Below are 14497 nucleotides of genomic sequence, written 5' to 3'. Positions count from 1 at the left end.
CGGGGAGGTTGCGGCGGAGTGCCAGGACTTTATCTGTGAAATAGCTCGCAAAAGCCTCGCAGCCAATATCTAATTCCCTAACATTTTTCTTGCCCTGAGGCAGAGTTGTCAAAGACTGAATCACACTAAATAATTGGGCCGGGCGTGAGCTGGCAGATGCAATCGAGGTCGCATAGAAATCCCTCTTTGCGGCCTTGACTGCCATCCCATAGGATCTCATAAATGTCCTGTAGGATGTTCTTGACACTTTGTCGCGAGCACGGCACCACCGTCTCTCTAGCCGTCTCAGTTCTCGCTTCAGCGAGTGCAACTCCTGGGTATACCAGGGCGCTCGCCTATCCTGAGTGCGGAGAGGGCGCCTGGGAGCGATCTCGTCGATAGCTGAGGAGAGTCGGCCATTCCAATCCTCCACTAGCTCCTCCAACGAGCCGCCAGGGGGCCTCGGATCCCGCAGAGCCATCTGGAGCCGCACCGGGTCCATTTGGCTCCGAGGGCGAGCCAAAATCGGCTCGCCACCTAAACAGGGTCAGGGTGGGACATTCAGACGGGCCCTCAGGGCATGGTGGTCTGACCATGGTACTGCCAAGGTAGTAATCCGGTCCACCATCACTCTCGCAGCGAAGATCAAGTCGAGCGTGTGACCACCCCGATGCGTGGGGGCGGAAACAACCTGGGAGAGTCCCAGTGCCTCCATGGATGACACTAGGTCCATAGCCCGGCTGGAGGTCGCGTCCTCAGCATGGACGTTGAAATCACCCAAGACAAGTAGCCTAGGGTGCTCCAGCGCCCAACCTGATACGGCCTCCAGCAGGGATGGTAGGCTATCGGCCAGCGCGTTAGGTGGTCGGTACACCAGCCAGACAGCCAAACTCTCTTCAGCCTCCATCATCGTGCTGACACACTCTATGCCTGTGATCTCTACCCGCGGGAGTGCCCTGACGGAGTAAGCCTCCCAAATGAAAAGCGCCACTCCTCCCCCCCGCCCTCTGGTCCGTGATTGGTGGAGGACCGAGAACCCCGGAGGGGCAAGTTGGTTGAGCGCAACCGTCTCTCCTTCCTGCACCCAAGTCTTGGTCACGCACGCCAGGTCCGCTTGCTGTTCCAGCACGAAGTCCCGTAAGACTTCGGCCTTGTTGTTGATGGACCTGGCGTTGCACAGCACCAATGATGGAAGAGGGTTCTTAATCCCGGCCCCACTGCCAGCCACCCTCGGGATGGGTCGAAGGCTGGAAGGGCGCCAAGCCGCTCTGTTTCTCCGCGCCCTTTATTTATTTATTTATTTAATTTTATTTATACCCCGCCCTCCGCGCTCTGCGGGCTCAGGGCGGCTTACAAGAGTATGGCACACAGTGCGATAAAACAGCAATAAAACAATTTAAAACACTTAATACATGGGCCAAGCCCAAGGATCCCACGTGACGAAAAACCCTCTCTCCCTATTGCACAGTCCTTTCATCCCAGGGGAGGTTACTGTGGCCTCCTGATGTTGTTTGCCACATTGACTTCCGGCGGTGCTGTAACAGGCCCCATTGGTGGTAGTGATAGCGGCGGCGGCTCCTATTCGAAAGCCTGGCGGAAGAGCTCCGTCTTGCAGGCCCTGCGGAACTGCAGCAGGTCCCGCAGGGCCCTGATCTCCTCTGGGAGCTCGTTCCACCAGATAGGAGCCACCACCGAAAAGGACCTGGCCCTGGTGGCCACCAGCCTGGCCTCTTTCGGGCCCGGGATCGCAAGACGGTGTAGCGACCTCGACCGAAGTGCTCTTTGGGATCTATGTGGGGCAAGGCGGTCCCTTAGGTATGCTGGATCCTGGCCCTTCACTCTACATTTTGCCTAGACCCACCGCCATACTTCCCTCTCCCCAAGAGCACTGGAATTTGTAGCCCTTCCATTAGTCACTGGCAGGCTCCGCAACGCTTCAGGCCGATGACCGATGATAAGGTCCCAGATACTCCGGCTATTACAATTTCCCAAATTTACCTAAGTACTGTCTATGCTAAAACATTACCTATCTGGTCATGTCAGGGGTTTTCCTAAACTATACTAACTAAGCCCACTCAACATTCCATTCAACACCATGCATAACAGCACGTCACCATTCTCACTCCAGCGGACTCAGACATTCGCTTTCAACTCCGGCAATATTCTTAGTGCCAGGCAGATAAAACCAGGCTCTTTGCCCCGATGTAACTCTGGCCTTAAGGCAATAGAGGGCTCTCACGGCTACAGCCTTCGTATCGACCGCCAGGGGGGCCCAGCAAGGGGACCCAGCAGCTGCAGGTCACCCACCCCCACCCCTCCAGGGCAAGGAACAACAGCCTCCAGGGCAAGGAACAACAGCCGAGCCCGAATGCCAGACTTGCATCCGAGGACTCCGGGCCCATGAACTCCAGCCCAATGGTAAGACCTGCTCCATATGTCCCGTTTCACTTGGTCGTGTCCCAGACGGCCCTAGCCACGGGCTGTGCGATCGTAATCCGGTAGGGGGGATCGTTCCTGGCTCTCTCACCGCCAGGCCGAGTCCTGACGTCCCCGCCGGCTTTCTCACTGTCAGCTGCGGTCTCGTCGTCCCCCACACTATACTGTGGGCTCCCTTGTCCCCTCGTCGCACCGTAAACGGTGCCAAGTGTTTCTCTGCCAAGGTTGGAGCTAGATGTCTCTAGGCTCAGTAAGCGTCGCCGAGTGTTTCTCTGCCAAGGTTGGAGCCAAATATCTCTGAGTTCAATGGTCTCCGCCTTGCTCTCCAGAGTCGGTGGTGCAAAACTCCGCCTCGCTTCTTACGCGACTCCGCAGCTTATCACTGGCTTGGTGCGAGGCCTCACTGCTAGCCCGATACTTCGGCGTTTCCGCATTTTCCAAGGCCGTTAGTACAATATTTGTCCAGAGTTGAGTATACCTCACACTCCCTGCTGCTCCCTACTACTCCTGTCTGCTGGAAACAACCAGGTTCAATTAAAAAAGTAAAATTCTAATAATAGCTTAGAGTATCGCGGGGGAGCTCAGCACCAGAGCTTCACACCCGGGCGCCATCTTTTCTCCTTTTCCTGTTTGGGCAACGGATGACCCCCCCACGCCTCCACCAGCCGCAGCCCAGCAAAACTCCTTATGGGCAGGCACCTCACGACCCAGCTGGATCACTTAAACCCGGACTGGCCTCCGGACCACCCACCGGGCACCGAAGCCCAAGATACACCCCGCGGGTTCTTCCCAGAAGACCCTGTCTATGCAAAAAACTTTGCGCGAGGACTGCAGTGGATCCCAGCCAGAGTCGTGAGGGCAACGGGACCCCTCTCCTATAAAGTCTTGACAGATGATGGTCAGATCCTGTGGAGGCACGTGGACCAGTTGTGCTGACACCTTCTTCCCTTGGGAAACTCTAAGACCTGAGAGGCTGAGGACAGCAAAGGCAAAGAAGAGCCAGAACCAGAAGAGCGCACACACGAGCCAGCGATGCTCAACACAGTTCCGGCTCCCGTTCCTGCCTCGGTTCCAGCTGATACTGCCGAACCTTCTCCAACTGCTGGGACAACACCAACAACCGCCCCCAATCCACCCAAGAGATCGGCTGACCGAAACAGAGGCTCCTGCGGTCCCCCGACGGAGCTGCACCGCTCAACTCACAAGCGGAGACGTCCAGAATATCTCAAAGACTATGTTTGTTAGGACTTTGGAACTGTGGGGGGAGGGGTGTTATGTATTAAGATAGCCTTGCCGCGTTAACCTGGCCATGCGGTCAAACAGACCTTCTGCTCTAGGAACAATAGACTGGTAGGATCCTAACGCAGACCAATGAGCTCACGCAGATCCTGGTATGTACCTGTGGGGACTAGGTAGTGTAAATAGAGCCTATCACGGGGAGTGTGTGTTTTGAGTGTGTGTGTACACGGATAAAAGCCGGTCGCAGACCAGCTAGTTTGTCTTCTATTTTCCAGTGAGTTAATAAACTATAAGCTGATCACTATGCCACGTGTCCGAACTCAGTACTTTTCAAAATAAAAAAACCCCACTGTGTACCCTGCATGAATGATGAACCCATAAGCATACGTTCACAACATTTTAAACTATTTCTTTCTTTAACTATTATGGTTTCATTCCTGAAACCCAGGGAACTGTAGCTCTGTAAAGGAACTAGTGGCAACTTAAAGACTCTTGTATCTTGGTGCCATAAACTAATGCCCATCTGCAAAGGGACTAGATAGCCTAGTTTTCTATTACAAAGTTATAGGTTTGTTTTTTGGTTTTACAAAAACAGTCTCATGTATTCTCCTCTACTCTCTAAAGGCCTTCCAATTATTCATCTTTCTCTGCAATGAATACTGTCTCTTACCTGGGCTCCTATATCCTTGGGATAAGAGTGTGTATGATGAAGGCTTTGGGTTCTCTGTCAGGATACTCGGCTTAGGCTCTATACTCTAGTTCAGTAAATCAGGCAAAAGTACTTTTATTATCAAAGAAAAGGCAAGGCAACCTGGATTAACTAATAATTAGATGACCACAGGACATTTCAATGTCCTTCAATGGTTGCCAAAATACAAATAGTCATTAAAATCAGCTGAAACTTACTCAAAGTCCAAAAGGTAGGAAAAATCCTGCCCAATAGACGAATGCTTCCCCCCCCCTTTGGCTTTTATCCTCGGAAGGACCTGTTAAGATGCTACCCCTCCCTCTAACCAGTCCAGCTGTTAATTGAGATATCTCAGGTGTGCAGCTCTTGCAAAGCTAAGAACCGGGCAGTTCCAGCAGTGACTTGCAAGGTCGATCCTCCCCCTCCTGCCCTGATTCAGTTCTTCAGTGTTGCTGTTTTACACAGAAGCCGGTCTCTTCCTTACAGAGTGGTTTCCTTCTGCTGAGTAGGTGTTATGTCTGGACATAAGGAGGCATGCCTGGACTTGTCTGGGCAGGCCACCTAGTTCGAGCTTGAAGCCCCAGAACAAAGGCAGGCAGGATCCTGGAACTTGCCTGCAGATTGGCCCCCAAGGGCAGCCAGCCAATCTGGAGCCTGGAGGCTATTTGAACTCACCAATTGCATGGGGGCTGGGAGTGGCTTAGGTGTATATAGTTGGGCAGTTGCCCAATGTAAAGCATTCCTGTTGAGATGCAATAAACTGCTACTGGTGCAGCTAGGGAAAATGCCCTGGTTCTTGTCGATGTTAACTTAGCGTCCCTAGGGCCAGGGGGGACCAAGCGATTCTGCGACTCGGATCTCAGTGCCCTTGGGGGAACGTATGGGGAAAGGCGGTCCCTCAGGTAGACAGGCCCCAGACCATTTAGGCTTTAAAGGTCATAACCAGCACCTTGAAGCGTATCCGGAACGCTATTGGCAGCCAGTGCAGCGACCTCAGCACAGGTTGGATGTGCTCCCTCACGGGGAGACCCATCAACAACCTGGCATTCCGCACCAGCTGCAGCTTCCGGAGTTGCCCCAAGGGCAGCCCCATGTAGAGAGCATTGCAGTAATCCAGCCTCGAGGTGACCATAGCATGGATCACTGATGCCAGATCGTTGCGTTCGAGGAAGGGGACCAACTGCCTAATCAGCCGCAGATGGTAAAAGGCTGCCTTGGCAGTGGCTGCTACCTGGGCCTCTGACCGGCCACCAACCCATGAGACACAAGGTGCGGCCTGTGGATTTGGTCCTGATGATCCTGTCCACATCAGGAACTATGCGGACAGCCCTGCATGGATCCCTGCGACAATTGCTTAACCACTGGCCCCATCTCCTATGAGGTAACTACCCTAAATGGCCAGATTCTCTGCCACCATGTGGACCAGCTGTGCCGCTGCCTTGCAGACTCAACTACAGCTGCGCCACTCCCAACCTTGGGTGATCAGCGCCCGGACCTGGCCCATCCCAGAGCAGCGGTCTCCCCAGACCTGTCACAGCCTGGACCTGCAACCCCCCTCCTGAGCCACCCAGCATCAGCTCACCAGCCGTCATACAGCCTGCACCACCGGCGACTACCCCGGTGCAGAGCCCCACTGCTCCCAGAGAGAATGTGTGAGGCCCTGCTACCTAGAGGACTATGTTTGCTGAACAAGGACCGGACTTAGGGGGGAGGGGTGTTATGTCTGGACGTAAGGAAGCATGCCTGGACTTGTTTGGCAGGCCACCTAGATGGAGAGTGGGGAGGCATGCCTGGGCTTGTCTGGGCAGGCCACCAAGTTCAAGCTTGGAGCCCCAGGACAAAGGCAGGCAGGATCCTGGAACTTGCCTGCAGATTGGCCCCCAAGGGCAGCCAGCCAATCTGGAGCCTGGAGGCCATTTGAACTCACCAATTGCATGGGGGCTGGGAGTGGCTTAGGTGTATATAGTTGGGCAGTTGCCCCATGTAAAGCATTCCTGTTGTGATGCAATAAACTGCTGCTTGCTGAAATCATTCTGCCTTCGCCTCTGCCGTGTTAAACCCACTATTTAACAGTAGAAACTGGTCAAAACGTATTCTGATTAATGGTTTCTTGGTTTCTTTCCCAGCACTTTGTTCCTTTGGCTGTGGCAGTGGTTTGTGCATTGCTCCCAATGTCTGTTCCTGCAGAGACGGAGGACAGGGCATTACATGTCAAGGTAAGGAGTACTTTGTAGAATGGATCCCTGCGGGAGAATGCTGCCGATTTATTACCCTAAGAATTGGGATATGAGAGACTGACTAATGAATGCAGTGCCAGGTCTCCCATTTTGGGATTTGAAGAGGCATGAAAAACCTGGTGCTTAGAATACCAACAGTCTGATGTGTTTGTGCTGTTCCTTAGAGTGTGGGGCTGCTGTATCTTGAATGACAACAAAGGAAGAATTGTGAAGAATGTATGTCATCGATATAATTGGTTCTTACCTTTTAATTAAAGGGTTGAACTATCAATTCTATTTTAGTGTGCAAACTGTTATTTTAATCTGTTAGTGGTCTGTTTTTATGCTGGACAGGGGTTTTAATGCTGGATTTTAATTAATACCTTTTAATGTGTATTTTATTTTTGTAAGCTGCCTCGGGCACGCTTCCTAGAGAAGTGGCATTAATTTTGTAAAATAAATCAGAAACACTGTACTGGCAAAAATTCTCCAATGATCGTTCTAGAAGAATATATTTTGGGGGGAAAGGAGAGGTACTTATTACTTCTTTTGCACCACATATGACATTCTGTTTTCTGCACAGCTATTTGCATATAGAAGTCTGGCTAGTTTGGAATCTCTGGAAACCCTAGAGCCAAAATTCACATCATGTAACGCGATGTACCTGTAACCTAGAGCAGGGTTTCATCAAGAAAGAGATAATATTATTCAACCGTCTTGGGTTCTAGCTTCAGTTTATTCCTTCTGTACATCTATTTTGGAAGATATTTAGAGTTTTCATGCCAGTGGGAGGCAAAATTGTAAATAGGGCGTTATTATTACTCATTGGCTGAAAATTGCCTAAAGCTGTTTTTTTCTGTGTGTAGCTGGACAAAAGTGCTGGCTTGCTTCCTGTCTATGCATGGGGTAACTGACTAATGGCCAGCATAAGGAACCATTTCAGTAGTAGCTATGCTTCTCCTCTCCATGGCCAGCCTGAAACCTTGTGGTACTCCATCCTGGTAAATGACCAAAATACATCTCTCTCCCAACCAACAAAATTTAAATGCTTCTAAGATTTCATTGTGATGGCTAAATTAACATCTTTCAAATGAGACAGATGTGGAAAAAAGTTGATGCCTTCTAAGGAAACGAGGTTTGTAATTTATATTAATACTAGGAAAAAGGCCCGTTGTGGAAATAAATACAACGATCTCTAGAAAGAGGCTGTGGATGGGTGCCCTGGCCTTGGACACTCAGTGTCAGTTTGCTGTGGCGACCTCAGCAGGGTATAATGACACTGAGTCACCATTTTCTCCAGAGGAACTGATCTCTGCTACCTAAAGAACAGTTGTAATTTTGAATGATCTCCTGAAACCTCACTCTCTCCAGGCTCCATCCCTCACATCTCCAGGAATTCCCCACCTGGAGCTGACAACCCTATCTCCTTCCCAGCCAATCATCAACCTTCCTTTCCCCCTCACTCTTCAGCTTTCCACCCCCCACTCACCTGCAGCCTCTCCCGTGCTCTGAAGCCCTGACTGCTACGTCACACTGGCTGTCATATGGGGGCCACCTCAGCAGCATATAAGGATACAGAGTTCACCATTTTCTCCAGGGGAACTGATCTCTGCCATCTGGAAAGCAGTTGTAATTCTGAGTGATCTTCAGCCCTCACCTGGAGATTGGACACATTTTACCTCAGAACAGCAAACTGTTTAGAATGTTAGAGGCAAAAGGCAATCAAGTCGCATATGCAAACGACCTGTTTTCCGAGGCAACGGCCAATGAGGCTGCATATGCAAATAACTTCTGTGTTCTGACTGGCTATGGGGGGAGAGGAACAGCAAAATGTTTAGAATGTTGGAGGCAGGACTCAGGCAAAGCAGCCAGTGGATAGGGACAGATTCTGAGTGACACACCAGGGCGCCAACCAATTCCGGAGCGTGTGGAATCTTCTGGAGAAGTGCCACCGCCATTCAGCTTTTATTTATAAGGGAGACTGTCTATGTGTAAAAAAAATTCTATTTTTGTTACCCTTAAAAAAACCCCTTAACAACAATACTCTTAAAATACAGTAAAACACTCTTTACTTCCTCATACTACATCCTGAAACCCTTGGGTGCTTGGCAATTCCTCCACATCCATCTGGCCTTTGGAACTCTGAGGGTGCGGTCAGACGGTGTGCTGAGAGCGGGTTAAACTGCTCTGGTTGTAACCGGATTATATTTGATCTGGGTAATCGCGATCACACTTACCTCCCTTAACCTGCCTCACCGTGCAGTCACGTCGCTCCCTGGCATCTACACTACCGACGTGCAGGAGCGTGTGTCGGTGGGTTTTTTAATTTTTTTCTCAGTTTGCGTATGCGCATAGGCGCTCATCCATAGAATGGGGGGGAACTACCATGGCGCATGCGCAGAACCACCAGGGCGAATCAATCCAACCCCTCCAACAAAAGACTTCCCTTTAAACATTTGACTTGAAAATGGCCTCCGTGAGATCCCGAAGTCATCTAAACTCTAAAACAAGTGACCGTTTAAATGCCAGTTTTCTGAACACGGTAGCGGAGCTCTGCCTATGTGCGCACCGCTGATGGGCGAAAAGCAGAAGCCTCGGGCAGCTTTTGAGCAGGGAGGGGGTTTAAACCGGAAGTGGCTTGACACCGGAGGAGCGATCGCACAGGGGGAAAATGTGGCTTTAAACGGGAGAGCTGAGAAAACACCACTTTGGGACCTGGTAACAAAATACTCCGGGTTAAAGTGGTTTTGAGACGGAATCCAACGGCTGGGGACAGGAGGCAGATGTTGACTGTGTGATCGTGCATATAAAATCCGTTGTTGAACTGTCACGACACCAGATCAAACGGCACATCTGAACGCACCCTGACAGGGTCTCTTTCTCAGTCCCTTTTCTCACAGTCATCTGTCTCTTGCTGAAGTATTCCCGAGGGGTAGCCATTTTAATCTGTGACAGTAAAACAAAAAAAGTCCCTTGTGGCATCTTAAAGGTGAAAAAATTAGTTATCGTATCCAGAGACAATCAGAGGAGAAACCATGAGGGACTTTTGGCGTGGGCCTCAAGCTCAAAGGGGGCCTCAGAGTTAGACACTTTTTAATTTTTTGGCATTTGATAAATTTCGCAGCTGGCTTTTATGGATATCAGATGTCCTGATTGTTTAGTATTCCTTGGCCAGGGACCTCAAAATCTGGAACTGGCCTGGCCCTCTCAAAACTTCTGGGAGGGCCCAATCGCATCTGCTTTCATAGATTTAAATAAATCATTAGATGCATGAAGGGAGCCCTCAGCAGGCAGAGATACCTTAGCAAAAGGGGAGAGATGTAAACACTGTGGACAAAAAGAAATACTGTGACTTTTCAGTTATATATAATGTCGGGAACAGTGGCTGTTCACCACAGCAGTAATAGATTATATCATCAAGTTACCCTGTTTTACTATAGTGGTAAATGCTAACTATTCTTACCCGCTGGCCTGTCCCTTCTTTATATAGTAACAGCACCATCTTGCTTTCCCAGACCTCTTAAATTAACATAGCAGAAAGCAGGTCTCCTCCCTACCTTGATGCGTGAAAAGCAAAATGAACTTGTTCTCATTCATATCTTCAGATCCCCCTAGTGCCTGTGGAGAATATGGCTGTGATCTTGCTTGTAACCATGGCGGCTGCCAGGAGGTGGCACGGGTGTGCCCACTGGGATTCTCCATGACAGAGACTGTCAATGGTGTTCGGTGTGCAGGTGAGCCTGAAGAAGGGTTTCTGTCCTAAGTGACACTGCAGAGCCAGAAACAACCACAGCTGGGCATAATCGCAGGTGGTGGCTCTTATCAGAATGCTTCCGTCTGAACATCTTAAATTGCAGATCCTCCTCCACTGCAGTTGAATATAGTGCCCTTCTTGGAGTTGTTTCTGAACAGCTGGGGCATATAACATGTCTGCCACACAAAGGCTAATCTGAATTTTTTCCAGGCATGCATGTCACTCCACAGCAAATTACTCATGGTTTGTAACACACACATCAGGGATCTTTCCAATACCAACTGCAGATCTCAATAAGCAGGGATGTGTGTATGTTTGTGTGTGTGTGTCTAATCTACTTTCATGGGAAGATAATTCCCCGATCTGCTTGGCAAACTGTGAGATGAAATCTTGAAGGAACTGGTTTAGTTTTTGCCAATGGTGTAAGTGTGTGTGTGGGGGAATCTTTTGCAGGTATTGCTGGTTGTCAGATTACCAACTCAGGGTTGGGAAATTCATGAAGATTTTGGCATTGTGCCTGTGGGAGGGACCTCAGTTGAGTATAATGCTATAGAAGCCACCCTCCAAAACAGCCATTTTCTCCAGGAGAACTGATCTCAGTCATCTGGAGATTAGTAGTAATTTGGGAGATCTTCAGGCCCCACCTAGAAGTTAGCAACTGTCCTACTAGACCAGGGAATTCCCCCATCTTTCTGAGTCTGTGGGCACACCAGGAATTCTGAAACAGCATGAGGAGCACAGCAACAAAATGGCTGCTGCAAAATGGATGTCACAGAAAGGGGAGCCAGCCACAAAATGATCACCACCCCTGAACTTCAGTAACACAATGCAGTTTCTTGTGCTATGATGGCAGTTCCTGCCAAAGCAACATGTTCAACAAATCTCCAATTGTCAATCAGAAGGATTGCTGGGCAAAAGCCCTACCTGGCCCTACTCACTTCCTAAAAACACTTGGAGAGCGCCAGAAAAGGTGTCAGCGGGTTCCATGGCACCCACACGCACCCTGTGCTTAGGGTTGCCAGGTCTTACCTGGCTGCCAATGGGGTGTGTGTGTGTCTTTCTCCTGGTCTGGGAGATCTGTGGCACCGCGATGACATCACCCAGAAGTGACATCATCGCGCAGGGCATGTTGTGGGTGGGGCCTCTTATCATTCGAGGGGGAAACAGAGTTTTTCCTCGAATGGTAGAGTGTCCTCCCACAACGTTCCCTGTGCAATGACGTCACCTCCGAGTGATGTCATCGTAGGCTTGCCAGGTCTGGGTTGGAAAATACCTGGAGTCTTTGGGGGTGAATCCAGGAGAGGGTGGGGTTTGGGGAGGGGAGGGGAGGGGAGGGGAGAGGCCTCAGCATGATAAAATGCCACAGAGTCCACCCTTCAAAGAAGCCATTTTTTCCAGGGGAGCTGATCTCTGTCAGCTGAAGATTAGTTGTAAAAGTGGGAGTTCTCCAGGCCCCACCTGGAGGCTGGCAACCCTATGTCATAGTGCTGGGCACATTGGCCCAAACATGGCACTTTGCGGGTGGGGTTCCCCCCGCCGGCCAAATCTGGGCCAGCAGATCAGGGGCCCTAAAAACAGGCAACCCCCCCCCCGGGGGGGGGATGGCAAACTTATCTGTACTAGACCTACCTCTTCTCCTCGAACCACATGGTGGAATTCACCAGGTGTGTTGTCTAGCTGAGGCCCAAACAGAAAGACAACTGGGTAACAGGCTTAAAGATCTATTTGCCAGGCAACTGGTGATCACAGAAACAGGTCTACAAAGAAAAATCACACCCTTTCAAGGGTGTTCCCTTCAGTTATACCCTTAAGTTACATAGCATTCAACATGCGCAAAAGCTGTAGCCTGAACTGAAACTTAAAAGACTTCTGAGTAAATTTCCACTGCATGACCCTTACACATTCCAAGGTCCCTCCCTGCACAAACCAGCATCCTTGGTGTCTGTTACAGTCTCCTGGTGTTGTTTACCCAGGTGGTCTTACCTGATTCCCCTAGATAAGCTTATCTCAGCGGTCAGCACAAACTTGTACTCCTGCTTTTGCCAGCAGAGGCCCACTTGCAAGTTGCAGAGCAATTAAACATGGTGCTGCCTGTGCTAAGCTGCGTTTTTATATTTCAGCCACCGGGCCCATTTAGTACCCCCTCTCTCTTTTTTTGAGACAGTGTGTGTCTATTGCTTCCCTTCTTTAAATTCAGTGACAAATGGAACCTTCTTTTATGCAGACATTGATGAGTGCCTCAGTGCCTCCTGTGAAGGCCTGTGTGTGAACACTGAAGGAGGGTTTGTGTGTGAATGTGGCCCAGGGATGCAGCTTTCTGCTGACAGACACAGCTGTCAAGGTAAGTCTGGTTGGGGCTACAAGAGTGGGTGGATGGAAATGAGGTTTGGAATGGTGTGGAAGAAGCCTTCATAGGTATGGATGAAGGGGCCCTAAGGCTTACTTGAAAGTGAGGCTGTACTATCACCCACCTGATCACGCCCTTGAGGCTGATCTCAAGATGGAGAAGGAAATAAGGATGGTGACTAAAACAGATAATGTTATTATACTGGGAGACATCAACTACCACCATCTTGACTGGGCCTTTGGATGACCAAGGAATAAAAGAATTGCTAAAGAAAAATGGGAATATGGCAGAGAACTTAATGAATTTTTTGTATCTCTGTTCGATGTGGAAAGTGTGGGGCATGTACCCATGCCACCCCGCTATCTTCAGGCAGAGAGTCTGAAAAACTGAGTCAAATTGAGGTGACAAGAGATAAGAACATAAGAGAAGCCAATGTTGGATCAGGCCAATGGCCCATCCAGTCCAACACTCTGTCACACAGTGGCCAAAAATACCAGGTGCCATCAGGAGGTCCAGCAGTGGGGCCAGGACACTAGAAACTCTCCCACTGTTGCCTCCCCTAAGCACCAACAACACAGGGCATCACCTTCCCCAGCCTGTGAGTTCCTATCTATATCTTGTGGCTAATAGCTACTGATGGACCTCTGCTCCATATGTTTATCCAATTCCCTCTTGAAGCTGTCCATGCTTGTAGCCACCGCCACCTCCTGTGGCAGTGAATTCCATGTGTTAATCACTCTTTGGGTGAAAAAGTACTTCCTTTTATCTGACCTAACCCAACTGCTCAGCAATTTATTTATTTATTTATTTATTTTAGACTTTTACCCCGCCCTCCCGCCAAGGCAGCTCAGGGCGGCTTACAATGGTTAAAACCAGTATACAATTAATACCGATTGTCACATCTAAAACAATACAAAGCAGTACAATAAATACAACATTAAAATTAGAATGTGGCGGCATCTGTTATAAAGTGCTAGTGCATATGTGGGACGGTCAGTGTGGCCAGGACTGTTAGAACGCTTGTTGGAACAGCTCGGTCTTCACTGCTCTACGGAATTGTTGATCCCGCAGAGCTCGAATTTCATTTGGGAGCTGGTTCCATAGCGTTGGTGCAGCTAGGGAGAAAACCCTGGTTCTTGTTGCTGTTAACTTAGCATCCCTAGGGCCAGGGGGGAGCAAGCGATTTTATGTCTCGGATCTCAGTGCCCTCGGGGGAACATACGGGGAAAGGCGGTCCCTCAGATAGACAGGCCCCAGACCATTAAGGGCTTTAAAGGTCAAAACCAGCACCCACGAGTTCTTGTATTGTGAGAAAATGGAGAAAAGTACTTCTTTCTTGACCTGCTCTATCCCATGCATAATCTTATAAACCTCGATCATGTCACCCCTCAGCCGTCGTTTCTCCAAGCTAAAGAGCCCCAAGCGCTTTAACCTTTCTTCATAGGGAAAGTGTTCCAACCTTTTTATCATTCTAGTTGCCCTTTTCTGCACTTTTTTCAATGCTATAATATCCTTTTTGAGGTGTTGTGACCAGAACTGTACACAGTACTTGAAATGACGCATAATACGCATGACGCATTATGATACTGGCTGATTTGTTTTCAATTCCCTCCCTAATAATCCCCAGCTGTCCGGTCCCCCACAGCTATTAATCCAATACATGTTTAGGCAAAGTAGTATTTTATTAAAGCTATGATAGAGCAGGAACAAGTTCACTGTCCAGAATGCCTGGGCCAGGGTGGGCAAGGAATAATGTAAGACATTCAAACAGGGTAATAACCAATAATCTCCATTCCCGCCGAGCGGGCAGACTCCAGGTTACGCGCTCAAAAGCCTGA

At 49.6% G+C, this 14497-nt stretch overlaps 1 protein-coding gene across 1 annotated transcript in view; it reads left to right on the top strand.

The window, feature by feature from the left end:
* Nucleotides 1-14497, top strand: part of VWCE (von Willebrand factor C and EGF domains) — an 83406-nt gene that overhangs the window by 13892 nt on the left and 55017 nt on the right. The window contains exons 3-5 of the mRNA XM_015423047.1: nt 6469-6558; nt 10164-10292; nt 12537-12653. Of these exons, the coding sequence (XP_015278533.1) occupies nt 6469-6558; nt 10164-10292; nt 12537-12653 (336 nt within the window). The remainder of the gene's footprint in view (nt 1-6468; nt 6559-10163; nt 10293-12536; nt 12654-14497) is intronic.

Source organism: Gekko japonicus, unplaced genomic scaffold (genome assembly GCF_001447785.1).
Source record: "Gekko japonicus isolate JY-2015 unplaced genomic scaffold, Gekko_japonicus_V1.1 scaffold253, whole genome shotgun sequence".
In the NCBI taxonomy this organism is placed as follows: domain Eukaryota; kingdom Metazoa; phylum Chordata; class Lepidosauria; order Squamata; family Gekkonidae; genus Gekko; species Gekko japonicus.
The sequence above is the reverse complement of the archived record's forward strand: the minus strand, read 5'-3'. Positions and strand labels throughout refer to the sequence as shown.